Source organism: Scyliorhinus torazame, chromosome 13 (genome assembly GCF_047496885.1).
Source record: "Scyliorhinus torazame isolate Kashiwa2021f chromosome 13, sScyTor2.1, whole genome shotgun sequence".
NCBI lineage: Eukaryota > Metazoa > Chordata > Chondrichthyes > Carcharhiniformes > Scyliorhinidae > Scyliorhinus > Scyliorhinus torazame.
In genome coordinates, this window is record NC_092719.1 from 96,722,040 (window position 1) to 96,746,067 (window position 24,028).

The following is a 24,028-nucleotide window of genomic DNA, read 5'->3' on the forward strand; positions in this document are numbered from 1 at the left end:
GGCCAAATGCGGGCAATTGGGATTAGTTTAGTGATAAAAACTGAACGGCATAGACAAGTTGTAAACTTCTATGATTCTTATGACTCTAAGTCTCCAACTGATCTGTATTGTATCGTGCTGTATCCTCTGACAGTCCTCTTCATTATCCGCAAATCCACCAATCTTTGTGTCAACCACAAACTTACTAATCAGACCAGTTGCATTTTCCTCCAAATCATATATAAATATATATATATATATATATATATATATATAATATATATATTACAACCAGGAAAGGTCCCAGCACTGTTCGCTGCCAAACACCACTAGTCACAGTCGTCCATTTAGAAAAGCACCCTTCCACCACCACTCTATTTTCTATGACCGAGCCAGTTCTGTACCCATCTTGCCAGCTCACTTCTGATCTTGTGTGACTTCACCTTTTGTATCAGTCTGCCATGAGGGACCTTGTCAAAGGAACTCCTTGAGGACTTTCCTTGAGGGCAAATAATTCTCTCCATGGTGGAGATGTGGGTGGAGTTTTATTTCACCTCAGTGTTATTTTGTGCTAAATGAAAGGGAGGTGGTCATACAGGATAAGACATAGAAACATAGAAAAAATAGGGGCAAGAGGAGGCCATTCGGCCCTTAAAGCTCACTCCGCCATCCATTATGTTCACGGTTGATATTCCAACTCAATAGCCCAATCCCGCTTCCCCCCATATCCTGTGATCCCCTTCGCCCTAAGTACTACATCCAACTGCTTCCTGAAAGCATACACTGTTTTGGGCTCAGTAGATGGACTAGGTCCTGTTTTCAGTCAGCCACCAACCATCTGGCTCTAGGTGGTAGGGGTCAAGGGTTTGGAAGGTGCTGTCTAAGGAGCCTTGGTGAGTTCCTTCAGTGCATCATGTAGATGGCACACATGGCTGCTACTGTGCATCAGTAGTAGAAGGATTGAATGTTTGTGAAAGGAGGAGCAATCAAGTGGGCCGCTTTGTCCTGGATGGTGTCGAGCTTCTTGAGTGTTGTTGGAGCTGCACTCATCCAGGCAAGTAGAGAGTGTTCCTTCACACTCCTGACTTGTGCCTTGTAGATGGTGGACTGGCTTTGGGGAGTCTGGAGGAGAGTTACTCGCTGCAGGATTTCCAGCCTTTGACTTGCTCTTGTAGCCACAGTATTTCTATGGCTAGTTTCTATTCCCACCCTCCCACTGTCTCTAATACCTGCACTATTTCTTCTCCGTTGCCAATGCCATAACTGTTTCTCCAGTGAGAATCTGTCACTTACCTTCATGCCGATCAATGGTAGTATCTTGTTGAGTTGATATTTCCCACATGGTTGAGGTTCAGTGTATAGGAACATGTCACTGATCTGTGGGGAAGAATCAGAAATTACAGGCCTTCCTGATACAAGACGTAGGTTACATCCAGTCACAGGCACACTCTTCGAGTTCCAATGTGGCAAAAGAGCTGCTGAAGCTGATCACCAGGTGAATGACGAAGGTATTGGGCATTTCGACACAACATCAGAGAGATGTCAGAGGTCACTGGGAGCCCAAATGATACCGAGACCCAGGGGACTATGGAGTGAGGCCGGGTAGGTGGGGTGGAGGACGGTGTTTTGTTACGTTTCCTTTGTAACATAAGCGGCTTCCTTGTGTTGCATTTGTCAAAGGAAGGTTCAGACGTGTAGATAACTTCAACACATTTATTTACACTATGTACACTTTTATAACTTGAGTTCGACACGACTGCTAATCCTATTATAGCTACCCAAACTGACTAACCAGCTGCTGTCTTCCACGTGGTGGGTGTAATATTGAATCAACTCTGTGCCTGTCCTCACTGACTGTCTCCACTGGCCAAAGGGCAGATCATGTGTGTGGTGTCCTTTATATATGGGTTGGTGTAATGCCCCCCTGTGGTCATGTCACCTCCTTGTGTATCGTGAATGTCCATTGGTCGCCTCCTATCTAACTTATCTATTGGTTCAGTGTGTGTGTGTTATGTTTCTGGTGCTCCCTCTAGTGTCTGGCTAGCTTACATGTATTTACAGTGATGCACATCACCACATCCTCCCTTTTTTATATGTTCATATTTTCTGTACACTTTAAGAAAAACTGAACAAAGAACAGGTAGATAAGGTAAGGTATATATATATACACAAGTCATGGGAACGGTGATTAAACAATAAGTCCAAATCATTCATGTGAGTCCATAAACCATCAATCATCATGGTCAAATGTCTCTCTTGGTTATGAACGCCATCAACGTTTCCGAGCCACAGGAACCAAGAAGTGGTCAAATCACTTTGCTGTCTGATTTGGAGTCTTTTTCTTTGTTTATGTTTGTGGTGGTGCTGTCGGATGGCATCTTCTGGCTGATAGGTCGTTGACATTGAAGAGGTGCCATCAACATTATCATTTGAGGTCATGGATGTGCCATATGCTGAAGTTGGATAAGACTGAACATACTGGTTCTGGCCACATGCTGTGCTGGAAGGGTGATCCTGCTGAGAAGCGTTGAAGCATGTCGATTTGGAGACAGAATTGCTGCTCGCATCAATGTCTGGTGATGGTGTGAAACTAGAACCTTGCATCTGATAGGAATATGCTGTTTGGCCAGGCTGTGGTGCAGCAAATCCTGGGCAGTAACTAAGGCATCCAGTCTGTAGTGCAGAATGCGCTGGCGGGAGTCCTCCTTCGGTCTTGATTCCATTAGTGGGCAATCCGTAGTGTTGGCCTGTTTGAGAATATGCTGCATAGACTGCTGGCTGCTGCATGCCTGAATACTGGGTTTGTCCAGCATGAGCTGTCATTGGCTGCACTGTCGGTGTGGAACAAATGTGTGGACATAGCTGTGGTGAAAATTGGTGTATTCCTCTTGGACTGTGGCCACTGCTTGTTATTGCTGACCCAGTGTGATTGTTATGTGATCCACCTCCTGTCGTTGTGGCATCTGCTGTCACCCTGAGCTTGCCATCACTGAGGTTGGGGCACTGCCTGTCTGGAGTAAAGTCCGGCTTATGTGAATCAGAGTCGGCGTTTGGTTGCTCCCCATCTGGAGTCTGGTCCTTTTTTTGTTGATGCTCCCCGTCCAGAGTCTTAGCAGGTTCACTGGAGTCAGCTGAGATTTCTTGAAGCTGCACGTCTGGAGTCGGAACATGCAGGAATGCATTGACTAGTGGAGAGGTTCGAGCAATTGAGGGTGGAAGTAGTGTGGTGTCACCAGAGTCACCAGTGGTCTCAGTGGTCGTCGAGTGCCTCTGTACACACTAGCTGAGGTCTGTCACTTTATACCTCTTGCATGGGAAGTGGGATGTTGTCGTCACCCGTCTCACATGCCGTGGGTAGATCCTCAGTAGCTGCTTGTTGTTCACTAGGGTTGGGTAAATTGTCAGAGTTTTCATCTGACGGTGCAGACAATGTGGGTGGACTGTCATGGTCTTGCTGTTGTCCTTCATTTGGACTTGAACAGTCATCATTGCTTTATTCTTCATTGTAGCATGATAGACCGCCATGGTCGTCCTGCTGTGCAGTGGAGCGTGGTAGATTGTCATAGTCTTCTTGCTGTTTACGTGAGCATGGCAGACTTGCATCGTCTGCCGCTAGTTGGTCAGAGGAGGTTGCTAGACCCTCATGGTCTTGTTCCTGCAAGGACTGCGCATCGGAGTCATGCGCTTCTGCAATTGTGGAGTCTGTCCACGAGCTTGCTGTGGAATCTTGTGACACTGGAGTCACTTCTTGTGTGTGTAAGGACTGCGCTTTGGATTCTTGCGTTTCTGCTTTCGTAGAGTCGGAAACCCTGAGCGGTGCGTGGACCACGCTCTGTGTGGCAGCAGGCCGCTCTCTGTGAGCTTGTACCACTCTCTGTCTCTTAATTTCAGGCTGCTGCATCATCCTGCACTGACGAGTTGGGATGTCATATCTGCTGGGTTGAAGATCCGCAAATCCGAAGAATGAATCCGCGTCTGCGTCGGATTCAATACGGGGGTCGCCAATGTGCAGCACGTCCAGTTGCGGTTCGGATTTGGTACTGGGGTAGCCTCTCAAGGTGAAAGGTTCGTCCGAGTCGTAGTCGTCTTGGACCATGGAGCTGTCGTTGGGCTCGCGAGGTCCAGAGAAAATGTAAAGGTCGGTATCGAAGTATTCAAGGTCGGAATTATCGGTTTGTGCGTAGGTAACTGCTTGTTGCAGGGTTCTTCGGAGGTTAAATTCATTTCCTGGTTCAATTTGAAGCATTGTGCTGTCATTCCAGGTGAAGGAAGGTTGTTTTACAGCTTTAAAAGATTTTTTCTTTGATTTGGGATGTTTCCCCTTTAAATTGGTGCGGTCTGGGGCCTCTGACATCATGACGCGCGTGACGTAGCACGTAGGAAGCGATTGCTCATGCGCAGATCGCTGTTCCTTTATCAAAGAACAAAGAACAAAGAAATGTACAGCACAGGAACAGGCCCTTCGGCCCTCCAAGCCCGTGCTGACCATACTGCCCGACTAAACTACAATCTTCTACCCTTCCTGGGTCCGTATCCTTCTATTCCCATCCTATTCATATATTTGTCAAGGTGCCCCTTAAATGTCCCTATCGTCCCTGCTTCCACTACCTCCTCCAGTAGCGAGTTCCAGGTACCCACTACCCTCTGCGTAAAAAACTTGCCTCGACATCTACTCTAAACCTTGCCCCTCTCACCTTAAACCTATGCCCCCTAGTAATTGACCCCTCTACCCTGGGGAAAAGCCTCTGACTATCCACTCTGTCTATGCCCCTCATAATTTTGTATACCTCTATCAGGTCGCCCCTCAACCTCCTTCGTTCCAGTGAGAACAAACCGAGTTTATTCAACCGCTCCTCATAGCTAATGCCCTCCATACCAGGCAACATTCTGGTAAATCTCTTCTGCACCCTCTCTAAAGCCTCCACATCCTTCTGGTAGTGTGGCGACCAGAATTGAACACTATACTCCAAGTGTGGCCTAACTAAGGTTCTATACAGCTGCAACATGATTTGCCAATTCTTATACTCAATGCCCCGGCCAATGAAGGCCAGCATGCCGTATGCCTTCTTGACTACCTTCTCCACCTGTGTTGCCCCTTTCAATGACCTGTGGACCTGTACTCCTAGATCTCTTTGACTTTCAATACTCTTGAGGGTTCTACCATTCACTGTATATTCCCTACCTGCATTAGACCTTCCAAAATGCATTACCTCACATTTGTCCGGATTAAACTCCATCTGCCATCTCTCCGCCCAAGTCTCCAGACAATCTAAATCCTGCTGTATCCTCAGACAGTCCTCATCGCTATCCGCAATTCCACCAACCTTTGTGTCGTCTGCAAACTTACTAATCAGACCAGTTACATTTTCCTCCAAATCATTTATATATACTACAAAGAGCAAAGGTCCCAGCACTGATCCCTGTGGAACACCACTGGTCACAGCCCTCCAATTAGAAAAGCATCCCTCCATTGCTACCCTCTGCCTTCTATGGCCTAGCCAGTTCTGTATCCACCTTGCCAGTTCACCCCTGATCCCGTGTGACTTCACCTTTTGTACTAGTCTACCATGAGGGACCTTGTCAAAGGCCTTACTGAAGTCCATATAGACAACATCTACTGCCCTACCTGCATCAATCATCTTAGTGACCTCCTCGAAAAACTCTATCAAGTTAGTGAGACACGACCTCCCCTTCACAAAACCGTGCTGCCTCTCACTAATACGTCCATTTGCTTCCAAATGGGAGTAGATCCTGTCTCTAAGAATTCTCTCCAGTAATTTCCCTACCACTGACGTAAGGCTCACCGGCCTGTAGTTCCCGGGATTATCCTTGCTACCCTTCTTAAACAGAGGAACAACATTGGCTATTCTCCAGTCCTCCGGGACATCCCCTGAAGACAGCGAGGATCCAAAGATTTCTGTCAAGGCCTCAGCAATTTCCTCTCCAGCCTCCTTCAGTATTCTGGGGTAGATCCCATCAGGCCCTGGGGACTTATCTACCTTAATATTTTTTAAGACACCCAACACCTCGTCTTTTTGGATCACAATGTGACCCAGGCTATCTACACCCCCTTCTCCAGACTCAACATCTACCAATTCCTTCTCTTTGGTGAATACTGATGCAAAGTATTCATTTAGTACCTCGCCCATTTCCTCTGGCTCCACACAGAGATTCCCTTGCCTATCCTTCAGTGGGCCAACCCTTTCCCTGGCTACCCTCTTGCTTTTTATGTACGTGTAAAAAGCCTTGGGATTTTCCTTAACCCTATTTGCTAATGACTTTTCGTGACCCCTTCTAGCCCTCCTGACTCCTTGCTTAAGTTCCTTCCTACTTTCCTTATATGCCACACAGGCTTCGTCTGTTCCCAGCCTTTTAGCCCTGACAAATGCCTCCTTTTTCTTTTTGACGAGGCCTACAATATCACTCGTCATCCAAGGTTCCCGAAAATTGCCGTATTTATCTTTCTTCCTCACAGGAACATGCCGGTCCTGTATTCCTTTCAACTGACACTTGAAAGCCTCCCACATGTCAGATGTTGATTTGAAAATATCGATGGCCGTTTTCTTGATTGCGCATGCACGGCGTCTCGCGCATGCGCAAACGAACCTTCCCGTTCTGCGCACTTCTCGCGCAACTGCGCTAGTGCAGTCCCTTTAGCAAGATGGCCGCTGACCACAATCGTTCTCTGGTCCAGGATTTCGGCCGCGAGGTGAGTACTGGCGCTTCTCTTCCCTTTTCTTGCCGATTGGAGTGTGTTTTCCTCACAGTATTCGGCGAATTTGTCCAGGACTGCCTGGAGGTCGCACCTGTTTTGCCCCTTAGCGAACTTGAATTTTTAAAAGATTTCTTCTGCTCTTGCACCGGCGCTGGTGAGGAGAAGCTCTGTTTTTTCATCATCGGCCAGGTCTTGAAGTTCGGCTGCCACCAGGAGGAGTTCAAACATTTGCCGGAATACCAGCCAGTTTTTACGGAGATCGCCGTGGCACTGGAGCTGCTGCGGAACCGGGAGCTCGAACATCCTGCCTGGGTATTGCTGGTTGTCACTGTATGCTGAGGTATGGCTATCTGGATTTAAACAGTTCACTACTGGTACCAGTTTTGTTATGTTTCCTTTGTAACATAAGCGGCTTCCTTGTGTTGCATTTGTCAAAGGAAGGTTCAGACGTGCAGATAACTTCAGCACATTTATTTACACTATGTACACTTTTAATACTTGAGTTCGACACTACTACCAACTATTATAGCTATACTATTATAGCTACCCAAACTGACTAACCAGCTGCTGTCTTCCACGTGGTGGGTGTAATATTGAATCAACCCTGTGCCTGTCCTCACTGACTGTCTCCACTGGCCAAAGGGCAGATCATGTGTGTGGTGTCCTTTATATATGGGTTGGTGTAATGCCCCCCTGTGGTCGTGTCACCTCCTTGTGTATCGTGAATGTCCATTGGTCGCCTCCTATCTAACTTATCTATTGGTTGAGTGTGTGTGTATGTTATGGTTCTGGTGCTCCCTCTAGTGTCTGGCTAGCTTACATGTATTTACAGTGATGCACATCATCACAGACGGAGGGGCAAGGCAGAGCAGAATGCAAGGGGCAGGGGCTCTTCTGTCAATTTCAATCTAATCCCAATGCCTCACTCATTCCCCACAACATTTGCTACAAATAGTTTTACAGGCTCTTTTACAAGTTGCATGGTCTTTGATTCACTGGTAACTAAGCTACTGTGAGTGCTAAAGAGCCTGTGTGATGATATTTTTCAAAATCCCTCTTGTTGATCTGATATTTGTGTCCAAACTAACAGGGGCTAATTTAATTTGGAAGGATCCATCCAATGGCAGGCATCCAGGATGGGGTGTAGCTCCCGGGGAGATATCCAGGGCGGGGTGGGGCACAGCTCTCTGGGAACTATCCGGGGTAGGGCGCAGCTCCGGGGACATATCCAGGGTGGGGCGCAGCTCCCAGGGAGGTATCCAGGTGGGGCATGGCTCTCGGGGAACTATCCAAGGTGGGGCGCAGCTCCCAGGGAAGCAGTTCTGTTGAGGAGTCTTTAAATAAGTGTGGCAGGGGGATGGGATCCCAGGAAGAGGATCAGATAGGTCAAACTCAGATCAGGAAAATGGAGGTAGCCAGTGACATAGAAGATGGAGTGACGATACATAAGGAGGTGACACGACCACAGGGGGGCATTACACCAACCCATATATAAAGGACACCACACACATGATCTGCCCTTTGGCCAGTGGAGACAGTCAGTGAGGACAGGCACAGGGTTGATTCAATATTACACCCACCACGTGGAAGACAGCAGTGGAATTACAGGAGAAGCAAAGTTTTTAAAAAGTGTCCAGTAAGAGAAAACGGTACGGTTAAACCGTCTGTACTTCAAGCAAGGAGCATTACAAACAAGGTAGATGAGTTAAGAGCACAGGTAGACACATGGCAGCAGGATGTCATTGTTAACGGAAACCTGGCTCATGGAGGGGCAAAATTGGAAGCTCAATATCCCTGGATACAGGCTATGCAGAGCGGCTGAATAGACTCGGACATGTTGTCATTAGAACAACAGAGGTTGAGGGGTGACTTGATAGAAGTCTACAAGATTATGAGAGGCATGGATAGAGTGGCTGGGCAGGCACTCTTTCCCAGGGTGGAGGGGTCAGTCACTCAGGGGCATTGGTTTAAGGTCCATAGGCAAAGTTTAGAGGAGATGTGCAGGGCAGGTTTCTTTACACAGAGGTGGTGAGGATTTATGGGTTGAACTTAGAAATAAAAAAGGGGCAGTCACATTACTGGGCATATAAGACAGACCAAACTGTGAAAGGGAGATAGAAGATCAAATATGTAGCCAAATTGCTGGCTATTTAAGAACAAGAGGACACTAATAGTAGGAGACTTTAACTATCCCAATATCAATTGGGAATAAAACAATATAAGGGGAACCGAGGGAGAAATATTCATAAAGTGTGTCCAGGAAACTTTTTTCACCCAATTAATGACAAACCCAATGAGGGGAGTTGCAATTCAAGACCTGGTCTTGGGGAACGAGGTCTTGGAGACTTAATCTTGGGCAAGTGGGTGAAGTGACAATTGTGACCATGTCGGGGAAAGTGATCACAATTCAATTAGATTCAGTATTACCATGAAAAAGGACAGAGATAAAGCAGGAGTAAAGATTTTGACCGGGGGGGGGGGTGGGTATTTTACCAATAGATTGATGATAAAATGTTTGTTAAGGAAAATGTGGAGATGAAGAGGGGAACTTGTGTGTAAATGCAGAAGCTGTGGGAAGGTTTTAAATTAATATTTTGTCTCAGTGTTTACAGAGGAAATGGATGATGCCGATATTCTAGTCCAGAAGGAACACTGAGATACTGGATGGGATAATCATAAAGAGAGAGGAAGTACTTGAAGGATTGGAATCCTTGAAAGTTGATAAGTCGCTAGGGCCAGATGGATTGTTTCTGAGGTTTCTGAAGGTCAAGGAGAAGATGGCAAATGCTCTGAGGATGTCCAATCCTCACCAGACACAGGGGAGGTCCTGGAGGACTGGAGAAAAACAAACCTGGTACCATTGTTTAAAAAGTAATCAAAGAAAATCGTGAACAATTATAGGTCAGTTAGTTTTATGTCAGTGGCTGACAAATTAGTAGAATCAATCCTGAGAGATAGGATTAACTGTCACATAGAAAGGCATGGTCTAGTCAGGGATAGTCAGCATGCATTTGTTAAAGGAAGGTTTCGCCTCACAAATTTAATCAAATTTTTTGAGGAAGTGACAAGAAGGGTTGATGAAGGTATTGCAGTGGATATGGTGTACATGGATTTTAGCAAGACGTTTGGCAATGTCCCACGTGGCAGATTGGTCCAGAAAGTGAAAACCCATGGCATACAGGGCAATGTGGCGAATTTGATAAAAAGTTGGCTTAGTAACAGGAAACAAAGGGTAATGGTCGATGGCTGCCATTGTGATTGGAACGTTGTTTCTTTTTTTGTTTTTAAATAATTTTTATTAAAGGTTTTCATAAATTATCAATAACAAAATGAGAAAGAAAAAAGAACCCAACAGGGTTAAGTACAAAACACAATCTAAAAAAGCAACCCCCCAAAGTCCTCCCCCCGTACCTAAATAATAAATTAACATTAACACCCCGATTTAAGACAACAGGTGTATACACCCCCTCAGACCCTTCCAGTGTAAATAACATAAACAAAAATAAAGTAATCCCCCCCACCCCCCGAGCTGCTGCTGCCAATGACCAATGTCTATCGTTCTGCCAAAAAGTCTAAGAACGATTGCCACCGCCTAAAGAACCCTTGTACCGACCCTCTCAAGGCAAATTTCACCCTCTCCAATTTAATGAACCCTGCCATATCGCTGATCCAGGATTCCACGCTTGGGGGCCTCGCATCTTTCCACTGAAGGAGAATCCTTCGCCGGGCTACCAGGGACGCGAAGGCCAGAATTCCGGCCTCTTTCGCCTCCTGCACTCCCGGCTCCTCTGCCACCCCAAATATTGTGAGCCCCCAGCCCGGTTTGACCCTGGATCCTACCACCCTCGACACCGTCCTCGCTACACCCTTCCAAAGTTCCTCCAGCGCTGGGCATGTCCAGAACATATGGGTGTGATTTGCTGGGCTCCCTGAGCACCTAACACACCTGTCCTCACCCCCAAAGAACCTGCTCATCCTTGTCCCGGTCATGTGTGCCCTGTGCAGCACCTTAAACTGTATGAGGCTGAGCCTCGCGCATGAAGAGGAAGAGTTCACCCTCCCTAGGGCATCTGCCCACATCCCCTCTTCAATCTCCTCTCCCAACTCCTCCTCCCACTTACCTTTCAACTCCACCACCGAGGCCTCCTCCTCCTCCTGCATCACCTGGTAAGTTTCCGAGATCTTCCCCACTCCCACCCACCCCCCCGAGAGCACCCTGTCCTGTACTGTGTGTGGCAGTTGTAGTGTTGGGTGTTCTGATGTACAGATGAACCAACACGGTTGTATTTACTACAACGCTGTTTTATTTCAACTTGTTATTTACAGTTCTGTCTTGATACTCTGCACGTGGTGACTCCCTGTGTGTGATGTTAATCAGGTCCTGTCCTTGTCCTGGTCACCAGATCTACTGGCCACCAGGTGTTGTGTTTCTTCTCTTATACTGTCTCTGTCCTTGTCTATGATTGGTTGTCGTGTTGTGTGTGCTGATTTGTCTGTTGGTCTGTCTATCATGATATGTGTGTTTGAATATCATGACATGCCCCCTTTTTTTACAAAATTATGTGCCTACGTGGTTATAAATACGAATGTGTCGTGAGTGCATCTAAAAGTGTTTGTGCGTGATATTTACAGCAGGTGCATGTGGCGTAACTATATACATGGGGCGATGTCGGGTGTGTCATGCTAACGAGGTTGTACCATAACAAAACAGGAAGACGAAAAACTTTGAAGTGTGGTCCGGTCAAACGATATCTGGAATGATAAAACAGTAACATGTTACAATACAATAGTGTTTCAACTTTAACGTGTGAACAGTCTCATAAGTCCAATCTAGTAGGTGTGTGATGAATTTGGGTTGACCGTCTCAAGGGTGGGTCGAGAACCACCGGCTGAGGTGCGAGCCTGGCCACGGGTGGCGATGGAAGGGGCATGATCTGTGGCAGCTCCACGAAGTCATCCTCGGGAACCAGTGGAGGACCCGGCGTGTGTGCACTGTTCGGTTGCGAGCGTGGAAGGCGGCGAAGGGCTCGCCGATTGCGGCGACGCACTGATCCATCCGGCATGCGTACCAGGGACGAGCGGGGAGCCACATGTCGGAGAACTTCGGCAGGTGCTGACCAGCCGCCATTTGGCAGATGAATGCGGACTTTATCCCGGAGGACAGGGGGGGAAGATCAGTGGCCCTTGTATCGTACAGACTCTTCTGGCGATCACGCTGCAGTTGCATCCTATGCAGTACCTTAGCATGGTCCGTCGTTGGTGTCAGGATGGAAGGCACAGTTGTCCTGAGGGTGCGACCCATCAGCAGCTGTGCTGGCGAGAGACCCGTGGCTAGCGGGGCCGATCGATAGGCCAGCAGGACGAGGTGAAAGTCCGATCCGGCAGCAGCAGCCTTGCAGAGGAGCCGCTTGGCAATGTGAACGCCCTTTTCCGCCTTTCCATTTGACTGTGGATGTAGAGGGCTGGATGTTACGTGTGTGAAACCATATGATGCGGCAAAGGACGATCATTCACGGCTGGCGAAACAGGGCCCATTGTCCGACATGACAGTCATCGGAATGCCGTGGCGAGCAAAGGTGTCCTTGCAGGCCCTGATGACCGCAGACGACGTCAGATCGTGTAGGGGTATGACTTCTGGGTAATTGGAGAAGTAGTCTATGATGATAATATAGTCCATGCCAAGCGTGTGAAATAGGTCGACACCCACCTTCGCCCAGGGGGACGTCACCAGCTCATGGGGCAGAAGCGTCTCAGGAGGTTGCGCCGGCTGAAACCTCTGGCAGGTTGTGCAATTGAGTACCATGTTGGCAATATCGTCATTAATGCCCGGCCAATATACCGCCTCTCGGGCGCTCCGTCTGCACTTCTCGACTCCCAAGTGGCCTTCGTGTATTTGATTGAGAATCATCTGGCGCATACTGTGCGGAATGACGATCCTGTCTAGCTTCAGAAGGATCCCATCAATGGTGGTTAGGTCATCTCGCACATTATAGAACTGCGTGCACTGCCCTTTGAGCCAACCTTCCGTTATGTGGCGCATCACTCGCTGTAGAAGGGGGTCGACCGCAGTCTCTTGGCGGATACGGGCCAGATTGGGGTAGTTAGCCGGCAGATTTGCCGCTGTCAAAGCCACGTGTGCCTCAACTTGACATACGAACCCCTCCGCATCTGGTGGTGTACTTACTGCTCGGGATAGGGTATCCGCCACGATGAGGTCCTTCCCTGGAGTGTAGATCAGTTGGAAATCATACCTCCTGAGTTTAAGTAAGATGCGCTGGAGGCGAGGGGTCATCTCGTTCAGGTCCTTGTTTATTATGTTGACCAGGGGGCGGTGGTCAGTTTCGACCGTGAATCGTGGAATACCATATACATAATCGTGGAACTTGTCCAAACCAGTTAGCAAGCCCAGGCATTCTTTTTCAATTTGCGCGTAGCGCTGTTCCGTAGGGGTCATGGCCCGTGATGCATAGGCAACCAGGGCCCATGACGACGTGTTATCTTTCTGCAGGAGCACTGCTCCAATGCCAGATTGGCTGGCATCAGTTGAGATTTTGGTGGGACGAGACGTGTCGAAGAACGCCAACACTGGTGCCGTGGCCAGTTTGTGTTTGAGCTTCTCCCATTCCAGCTGGTGTGTATGTTGCCACTGGAACTCTGTAGATTTCTTTACAAGATGGCGCAGAGCCGTTGTGTGGGAAGCAAGGTTGGGAATGAATTTCCCGAGGAAGTTGACCATGCCCAGGAATCGTAGTACAGCTTTCTTGTCGGCCGGCCGCGGCATGGCTGTGATGGCGCTTACCTTGTCCGCATCGGGACGGACCCCTGATCGGGAGATGTGGTCCCCCAGGAACTTCAATTCGGTCTGGCCCAAGGCACACTTGGCGCGGTTGAGGCGCAGGCCATTGTTTCGTATACGGGCAAAAACGCGTTGGAGACTATGTATGTGCTCCTGCGGATGGTGGACCAGATGATGATATCGTCCACATATACGCGTACCCCTTCGATGCCTTCCATCATCTGCTCCATTATTTTGTGGAAGACCTCGGATGCCGAGATGATGCCAAATGGCATCCGGTTGTAGCAGAATCTGCCGAAAGGGGTGTTAAAAGTACATAGCTTTCGGCTGGACGGGTCCAGTTGGATCTGCCAAAATCCTTTCGAAGCATCCAGTTTGGTGAATATTTTGGCTTGGGCCATCTCACTGGTGATTTCCTCTCGTTTAAGTATGGGATAGTGTTCCCGCATAATGTTATTATTTAGGTCTTTAGGGTCTATACAGATGCGGAGCTCGCCAGAGGGCTTCTTGACACACACCATGGAGCTGACCCATGGCGTGGGCTCCGTGACCCTGGATAGGACCCCTTGGTCCTGGAGATCCTGCAGCTGTAATTTGAGGCGGTCTATAAGTGGCGCAGGAACCCTGCGAGGTGCGTGAACGACCGGGATGGCGTCCGGTTTGAGGCAAATTTTGTATGTGTATGGCAGTGTCCCCATGCCTTCAAATACCTCCTGGTTGTGAGCAAGGAGGGATTGGAGATTTGCGTTGAAGTCAGCATCCAGGAAGTCGGATGTGTCGTCTGGAGAGAGAGACTGAATTTGTTGTACAAGGTGGAGAGCCTTACATGCCTGTGCGCCCAGCAAGGAATCTTTCGATGAGCCAACAATTTCAAAGGGGAGTGTGGCCGTGTGCGTTTTGTGTGTCACCTGGAGCTGGCAAGATCCCATGGCCGGGATGACATTCCCGTTATAGTCAACCATCTTGCACCGGGATGGCTGGATAGGCGGTTTGACCTTCATGGCATGGAATGCTGAATATGCTATGAGGTTGGCGGATGCGCCAGTGTCCAGGCAGAAAGTGATCTGCGATCGGTTGACCGTCAGGGTGGCACTCCATTCATCGGCCGGATTGATGGTGTTGACGCGGTTCACATCAATGACTGAAACCCGGAAGGCATCTTGGTCATCTGTGTCATTTGGCTGGATGTCCTGATGTACGGGCTGGATGGTCCTGACGTGTCTGCGAGGTTGTTGGAGTAGGCAGTGTAGTGGCCCATCTTGCCACATCGTAGGCATTGTCGGTTTTCCACAGTTGCCGCACGTCATGATGTCACGGCGTTCGTTACGCCACTGCGCATGCGCAGTTCAGTCTTGCATCGGGCGCGCCTGTGCAGTGCGTCCCTCGATGTTGCCGTTGGTTTTGGCGCGCACAAGCACGGGAGACCGTGAAAAGCACGGGAAACGGCCGCCCTCGTCCGGGCCGCGGGCCGGGAGATAATCAATTGCCTGGATGCGTTCGGCCTCGTGGGCGGCCTGGCTTGCCGATTCGATGGCTAGGGACCCCCTCCGTGCCGACTCGATCGCCTGAAATTGGGCAAAACGGCTGGTTGCATCTTCATGGAGGACACAAGCTTCCACCGCAGACGCTAAGGTCAGGCCTTTAATTTTAAGAAGCTTCTGGCGTAGGCCACTGGAGGCAACGCCAAAAACAATCTGGTCCCGGATCATGGACTCTGAGGTGTTGCCCTAACCGCAGGACTGCGCGAGTATGCAGAGGTGCGTCAGAAAGGGTTGAAAGAGCTCATCCTTACCTTGCAGGCGTTGCTGAAAGATATACCTCTCAAAACTTTAATTCACTTCAACATTAAAGGGCTGGTCTAGCTTGAGGAGGACCGTGTCATACTTGGATTGGTTCTCGCCTTCCGCGAACACCAGTGAGTTGAATACATCAATGGTGTGCTGACCTGCGGTGGTGAGGAGCATCGCAATCTTTGTTTCGTCCGAGGCACTCTGTTTCTCGTTGGCTCGCATGTACAGTTCAAATCGCTGCTTGAAAAGCTTCCAATTGGTGCCAAGGTTCCCAGCGACTTGCAATGGCTGCGGTTTGCTGGTGATGTCCATACCTCAGGATGGCAGGTTTGCCGGCAGGTATCGATCCACTCACTAGGTACCATGTAGTGTTGGGTGTTCTGATATACAGATGAACCAGCACGGTTGTATTTGGTACAATGCTGTTTTATTTCAACTTGTTTACAGTTTTGTCTTGATACTCTGCACGTGGTGACTCCATGTGTGTGATGTTAATCAGGTCCTGTCCTTGTCCTGGTCTCCAGATCTACTGGCCACCAGGTGTCGTGTTTCTTCTCTTATACTGTCTCTGTCCTTGTCCATGATTGGTTGTCGTGTTGTGTGTGCTGATTTGTCTGTTGGTCTGTCTATCATGATATGTGTGTTTGAGTATAATGACAGCAGTAGCCGTGGGAATTCCACCACCTGCCGTCTGGCAAACGCCCTTACCTGTAAGTACCTGAAGGTGTTCCCCAGGGGGGAGCCCGTACTTCTCCTCCAGCTCACCCAAGCTCGCGAACTTCCCGTCCACAAACAGGTCCCCCAACTTTCGTATGCCTGCCCTGTGCCACCCTGAAAACCCTCCACCTGTTCTTCCTGGGGCGAACTGGTGGTTCCCCCGTAATGGGGTCCACGCCGAGGCCCCAACTTCCCCCCTATGCCGCCTCCACTGCCCCCAAATTTTGAGGGCCGCCACCACCCCCGGGCTCGTGTTATAGCTCCTTGGAGGGAGCGGCAGAGGCGCCGTTGCCAGCGCCCCCAGACTCGTACCCATACAGGGCGCCGTCTCCAGCCTCTTCCATGCAGCCCCCTCCCCCTCCATCACCCACTTGCGCACCATTGTCGCATTGGCGGCCCAGTAGTACCCACAGAGGTTGGGCAGCGCCAGCCCCCCCCATCTCTACTCCACTCCAAGAACACCCTTCTCACCCTCGGAGTCCCTCGCGCCCACACAAACCCCATTATACTCCTGTTAACCCGCCTGAAAAAAGCCTTCGGGATAAACACGGGGAGGCACTGGAACAGGAACAAAAACCTTGGGAGCACCGTCATTTTAATTGACTGCACCCTACCCGCCAGGGACAGCGGCAACGCGTCCCACCTCTTGAACTCCTCCTCCATTTGCTCCACCAGCCTTGTAAAGTTAAGCCTATGCAGGGCCCCCCAGCTCCTGGCCACCTGGACCCCCAAATATCTGAAACACCTCTCCGCCCTTTTTAGTGGGAGCTCGCCAATCCCCCTCTCCTGGTCCCCTAGCTGAACTACGAACAGCTCGCTCTTCCCCATATTGAGCTTGGACCCCGAAAAGTCCCCAAATTCCCTAAGCATCCTCATTACCTCTGGCATTCCTCCCACCGGGTCCGCCACATACAGCAGCAGGTTGTCCGCATAAAGCGACACCCTATGCTCCTCCACACCAACCCCCTCCAGTTCCTCGACTCTCTGTGCCATAGCCAGGGGTTCAATCGCCAGTGCGAAGAGTAGGGGGGACAGGGGACACCCCTGTCTCGTCCCTCGGTGCAACCGAAAGTACTCGGACCTCCTCCTATTTGTGGCCACACTCGCCATCGGGACCTCATACAACAGCCTAACCCACCTGATAAACCCCTCCCCAAACCCGAACCTCTTCAGCACCTCCCACAGGTACCCCCACTCTACCCTATCGAAGGCTTTCTCAGCGTCCATCGCCACCACTATCTCCGCACCCCCCTCCCTCGTCGGCATCATGATAACGTTCAAAAGCCTCCGCACATTCGCGTTCAACTGTCTCCCCTTCACAAACCCCGTCTGGTCTTCATGGGTGATCTGCGGCACACAATCCTCAATCCTCGTGGCTAAGACCTTCGCCAGCACCTTGGCATCTACATTTAGCAAGGAAATCGGTCTGTAAGACCCACATTGCAGGGGATCCTTGTCCCGCTTCAGGATCAAGGAGATCAGTGCCCGGGACATCGTCGGGGGTAAAGCACCCCCTCCCTTGGCTCATTCAAGGTCCTAACTAACAGCGGGCCCAACAGGTCCATATATTTTTTATAGAACTCGACCAGGAAACCGTCCGGCCCCAGTGCCTTCCCCGCCTGCATGCTTCCTATCCCTTTGATCAGCTCCTCCAGCCCAATCGGGGCCCCCAGTTCCGCCACCAGTCCCTCTTCCACCTTTGGAAACCTCAATTGGTCCAGGAAACGGCCCATCCCTCCCTCCTCCCGTGGGGGCTCGGATCGGTACAATTCCTCGTAGAAGTCCCTGAAGACCCCATTGATGCCAACCCCACTCCGCACCACGCTCCCTCCCCTGTCCTTAACTCCCCCGATCTCCCTAGCTGCGTCCCGCTTCCGAAGCTGATGCGCCAGCATCCGGCTTGCCTTTTCCCCATACTCGTAGACTGCCCCCTGGGCCTTCCTCCACTGCACCTCCGCCTTCCTGGTGGTCACCAGGTCAAATTCGGCCTGGAGGCTGCACCTCTTCCTCAACAATCCTTCCTCAGGTTCTTCCACATACCTCCTGTCTACCCTCACCATCTCCCCCACCAGCCACTCCCTCTCCCCCCGCTCCTTGTGGGCCCTGATGGAGATCAGCTCTCCCCTATCCACCGCCTTCAGTGCCTCCCATACCATCCCCACTCAGACCTCCCCGTTGTCGTTGGTCTCCAAGTACCTCTCTATACTTCCTCGGACCCGCTCCCTCACCTCCTCGTCCGCCAACAGCCCCACCGCCAAGCACCACAGCGGACGCTGGTCCCTCTCCTCCCCCATCTCCAAGTCCACCCAATGCGGGGCATGGTCCGAAATGGCTATTGCCGAATACTCGGAATCCTCTACTCTCGCTATCAGCGCCGTACTCAAAATGAAAAAGTCGATTCGAGAATAAGCCTTATGGACATGTGAGAAGAATGAAAATTCCCTAGCCCCCGGCCTTGCAAATCTCCAAGGGTCCACCCCTCCCATTTGGTCCATAAATCCCCTCAACACTCTAGCCGCCGCCGGCTTCCTACCCGTACTAGACCTGGAGCGATCCAGTGCAGGATTCAACACCGTGTTAAAGTCTCTCCCATTATCAGGCCCCCCACTTCCAAGTCTGGGATCCGACCCAATATACGCCGCATAAAACCCGCATCGTCCTAGTTCGGAGCATACACATTGACCAGTACCACCCTCTCTCCCTGCAACCTACCACTTACCATTCTGTACCTACCGCCATTATCTGCCACAATGCTCGTCGCCTCGAATAATACCTTCTTTCCCACCAAGATCGCCACCCCTCGATTTTTGGCATCTAGCCCCGAGTGAAACACCTGACCTACCCACTCTTTCCTCAGTCTTACCTGGTCTGCCACCTTCAGGTGTGTCTCCTGGAGCATAACCACATCCGCCTTGAGCCCCTTCAGCCGGCCCGTTCCCCACAGCGGCATACCCCCGTCTTGACCCACCCCACTCGCTCCAGCTCCTCCTTGATCTTAGCAGCAGCAACTCGATTTCCCCCTCCCGCCCGGCTAGGACCCATCCTAGCTGGTTTACTCCCCCCTTTGCACTTCCGCAAGTCAGCTGACTCCTGCTGACCCCGGCCACTCCCACCTCCCCTTCGACTCCTCCCATTGTGTGGCACACCCTCCTCTCCCGCTCCCCATTCACAGGCTCTCCCCCTCCGTTCTAAGCGCGGGAAACAATCCTCGCTTCCCCGCCCCGGTCCCGCCCCCCCAGTCTTCGGTGTGGGAAAAAACCCCGCGCTCTCCACCTATCAGGCCCCGGCACCAACCAAAACAGTGCCCAACCCGCTCCATCCACCCTCCCCAACCCGAAAGAGAAAAACACAGAGAAAAAGAAACCCAAAACAATGCAAAGGCCCCCCCCCCCCCCCGAACCAAAAATAGGCATAACATATCCACCGCAGTCCCCAATCGCCCATCCCGACCCTCAGTCTATGTCCAGCTTCTCAGCCTGAACAAAGGCCCACGCCTCCTCCGGAGACTCAAAATAATGGTGCCGGTCCTTGGAGGTAACCCACAGTCACGCCGGCTGCAACATGCCAAACTTCACCCCCTTCCTGTGCAGCACCGCCTTCGCTCGATTGTACCCGGCCCTCCTCTTCGCCACCTCCGCACTCCAGTCCTGATATATCCGAACCTCCGCGTCCTCCTACCTGCTGCTCCTCTCCTTCTTGGCCCACCTGAGCACACACTCCCGATCGACGAACCGATGGAACCGCATCAGCACCGCCCGCGGAGGCTCGTTAGCCTTGGGCCTCCTCGCCAACACTCTATGGGCCCGGAACGTTGTTTCAAGTGGTGTCCCACAGGGCTCAGTGTTGGGACCCTTACTGTTTGTATAATATATATTAACAATTTGGACGTGAAGGTGGGGAGCATGTAAATTTGCAGACGACACAAAGATTCGCCGAGTAGTGGACAGTGTAGAGGATAGCTATAATCTTCAAAACGATATAGTGGATTAGTGGAGTGGGCGATAAAGTGGCAGATGGAATTTAACACAGAAATGTGAGGTCATGCATTGAGGGAGGTCAAATAGTTATAGCGAGTACACAATAAATGGGAATAGACTAAGAGAGGTAGATGAAGTGAGAGATCTTGACGTACAAGTACACAGGTCCCCAAAGGCAGCAGTAGACAAGGTGTCATGTGAGAGTACCTTTAATAAATGGGTGTTTAAGAAATGTACCTTTAAGAAATGGGTGTTGTCAGAGTGGGGGTGGAGCTGGGCTGTCTGTCAGCTTTTTACTTTTGTTTTAGGCTGTTTGCTGCAGGGTGTGTTTTAGTTTCGTTTTCAGAGCTGGATAGCTGCAGTCACAGCCAGAAAGTGTATGAGTCTCTCTATAAACTAAAGACTGTAAATCGATTCTTTGGTATTTTAAAACTAATAACTGCTCTCAGTAATGACTTTAACCTGATGTGCTTCTGTTAAAAGTTTATTTTAAAGTCTTATGGATGTTAAAAGGACAGCTTAAGGATTACTTAGTGTTGTATTGTTTAGGGGTTGTATTTGAATTAATGGTTGCTAAGATATTCACTGTATGTTTTAAAAAGGTTAACTTGAGTTCATAGAATAAACATTGTTTTTGCTTTAAAAAATACTTTTCCATTTCTGCTGTACCACACCTGTAGAGTGGGCCGTGTGCTCCCCATAGCACAATCTATTGAAAGTTGTGGGTCAGGTGAACTCCATGATACACTTTGGGGTTCTCTAAACCCTGCCCCATAACAAAGGTTATAAAGAAAGGATATGGAATGCAGAGGTATAGAATATAAAAGGAAGGATATAATGTTGGAATTATATAAAACACTGGTGAGGTCACAACTGGAGTGTTGTGTGCAGTTCTGGTCGCCGCATTACAGGAAGGATGTAACCAAAGAGAAAATGTTGGAAAATCTCAGCAGGTCTGGCAGCATCTGTAGGGAGAGAAAAGAGCTAATGTTTCGAGTTCAGATGTCACTTTGTCAAAGGAAGGATGTAATTGCTCTGGAGAGAGTGGAGAGGAGGTTTACAAGAATGTTAAAGAGCTGGAAAAGTGTAGCTAGTCGGAGAGATTAAATAGGTTGGGGTTATTTTCCTTGAAACAAAGAAGGCTGAGGGGTGATTTAATTGAAGTATACAAAATTATGAGGGGGAGAGATAGAGTGGACAGAATAAAATGGTTTCCTTTGGTGGAGAATTCTAGAATCAGGGGATATAGATTCAAGATAAGTGGAAGAAGGTGTTGAGGGGACATGAGGAAAAACCTTTTTATGCAGAAGGTAATGGTGTCTGGAGTTCTCTGCCTGTATTGGTGGTGAAAGTGGAGACCCAAAACTCTTAAAAAGTACCCGGATCTGCACCTTAAGTTTCATAGATTATCATAGAATTTACAGTGCAGAAGGAGGCCATTCGGCCCATCGAGTCTGCACCGGCTCTTGGAAAGAGCACCCTGCCCAAGGTCAACACCTCCCCCCTATCCCCATAACCCAGTAACCCCACCCAACACTAAGGGCAATTTATCATGGCCAATCCACCTAACCTGCACATCTTTGGACTGTGGGAGGAAACCGGAGCACCTGGAGGAAACCCACGCACACACGGGGAGGATGTGCAGACTCCGCACAGACAGTGACCCAAGCCGGAATCGGACCTGGGACCCTGGAGCTGTGATGCAATTGTGCTATCCACAATGCTACCGTGCTGCCCTAAAGTTCTGTAAGCTACAGGGCCATGGACCGGATGCAGGAAGATGGGATGTCCTCGGGCTGGCATGGACATGATGGGCCGAATGGCCTCCTTCTGTGCTGTTACTTTTCTACGATTCTATACTGGGGCTGGGGCACAGCTCCCGGGGAAATATCCAAATGTTCCCAACATTACTGCATAAACAGCTGCATCAATATTCCCTCACAGGCACGCTCCTGGTTTGAATGGACATCAGCTCAATCGATCCAATGCAAATATTTATCACAAACTCTGATCATTTTATTATAAAATAGATCAAAATAAATCAGAACTGAATTACCAAAAAGCAGTAGCGAGGCTGCAGTGTTTCTTCAGTCACTCTGAGCAACGCTCCTTCCCTGATAAGCACCTAATGGGACAAAGGGATTTGTAATTGCAGCTGGGACAATCACAGTGAAAACAGTGTCATTCTCTCCACACATCTCCGTTTACTGAGCATCTCACACACACTGACGAGAACACCAAGCTCAATTCTTTGTTCATTATTGAAATGGAGAACAGACTCAAACAACTGGCACCCCCTCCACCCATCCCACAACCCTCCGACACCTCAGTAACATCCGCCTTGGGTTGGGGGCGTCACTGACTAGTCCAGAATTTATTTCCCATCCCGAATTGTCTATGAGAACCGCTGCAGTCCATGTGGTGTAGGTACACCCACTGTGCTGTTAGGGAGGAAATGCCAGGATTTTGACCCAGCGACAGTGAAGGAACAGCGATATATTTCAAAATCTGGATGATGAATGGTTCAGGGGAACTTCCAGGTGGTGGTGCTTCCAGGTATCTGCAACCCTTCTCCTTCTAGATGGTAATAGTCAAAAGAGCTTCGGTGAGTTGCTGCAGTGCACTTGAAGATGGCACACACGGCCGCTCCAGTTAGTCAGTGGTGGCGGGAGTGAATGTTTATGGAAGGAGTGACAATCAAGCGGTCTGTTATGTTCTGGTTAGTGTCGAACCTCTTGAATGTTGTTGCAATAATTCAATGCATTGGTGATTCAAAGGTTCAATCACTACCACTCAGTGAAAGCAGCCATCTTGCTTGGCAATAGCCTGCTCCTGGCGCACTCTTTCCTCTCCCCCTGCCCCCACCACACTCCCTCTTCTCCCCCAGCCCACGCCATGCTCCCTCTGCCCTCACCACGGTCCCACCTCTCCCCCTGCCTCGCCATTTCACACTCTCTCCTCTTCCCTGCCCCGTCATGCCCTCGTGTCCCCTCCCCCACCCCCGCCACACTCTGTCCTCTGCCTGACCCTGCCTCGCTCCCATGAAAACACCTCAGAAACTATTTTAATCGCAGTAAAGAGTGTTGAGACATTGTCGGATTGTGGAAGGTATGATATCAATGCAAATCTTCCTTTTTTCTAACTCTATTCTTGCCTAATGCTCAAACATGTCCTCAATGAATAGGAATCAAGAGCAGGCCCACTGACCACTCTTCCGTTCTCCCCTAGAAGGAACAAACAGTTGGGACCAGAATGCCTGGGTACTATGTCCCCATGCCAGTGTCAAAACATGGGCATTTCACTCTGGAAATTCCAGAGTGATTCCCCAATTTGCAGGGGGCTAGCAGGGCCCTGGAGTGCTCCTCACAGCACTGGCTGCGGATACGGGGCCCTGCACTTCCGGTCAGGAGCCCGTGCATGGCGGCGGCTGCCCTGTGTGACATGGTTGTCTCAGCCCGCGGAGCGGTGTCATGAATCTAGGTTTCCCCCACCCCCACCCGAAATCGCGCGCGCCCGCGGATCAGTGCGGCCCGATCACCCCCCGGGCCGTCTGTGAGGTCCCCCCCCCCCCCCGGCGTTGAAGGATCCCCCCGCTCCCCACCAGGACGGCCACGGGCTGAGTCCGCAGCCACCCCCGACCGTTCCCGACATGCAAAATGTGGTTAGAACCACGCCGTCGGCATTGGAGCCTGGAGCCTGGTTATCAGGTTTCGATGGGCCTACGAGGCGAACAAGTGGGGGGGTATCGATACTGGGGGAGATTTTCTCGAGGGAAAGTGCAAGGGGGGCTTCTGGGAGGGGGTTCGATGTTAATAATGGAAAGGGAGTGATCAGGCGCATGGGGCAGGCCCGGTGGTATGATGATGGTGGATAAGAAGGAGGGCAGGGTGTGATAGACCCCCCGTTAGGATAGTCACATGGAACGTGAGGGGGCTGGGGGGCCCAGTCAAGGGGTCAAAGGTACTTGCGCATCTTAAAAATTTGAAGGCCGATGGAGCAATGCTGCAGAAGACTCACCTGAGGGTGAAGGACCAAGTGAGACTTAAAAAGGGCT

At 50.2% G+C, this 24,028-nt stretch overlaps 1 protein-coding gene across 1 annotated transcript in view; it reads right to left on the reverse strand.

The window, feature by feature from the left end:
- The window catches only part of LOC140388201 (FYVE, RhoGEF and PH domain-containing protein 5-like), a 1,404,405-nt gene that overhangs the window by 697,991 nt on the left and 682,386 nt on the right, over positions 1 to 24,028 (reverse strand). Inside the window, exons 11-12 of the mRNA XM_072471982.1 lie at positions 22,031 to 22,099; positions 1,273 to 1,356 (exon numbers count right to left, since the gene is read on the reverse strand). Coding sequence (XP_072328083.1) covers positions 1,273 to 1,356; positions 22,031 to 22,099 — 153 coding nt within the window. The remainder of the gene's footprint in view (positions 1 to 1,272; positions 1,357 to 22,030; positions 22,100 to 24,028) is intronic.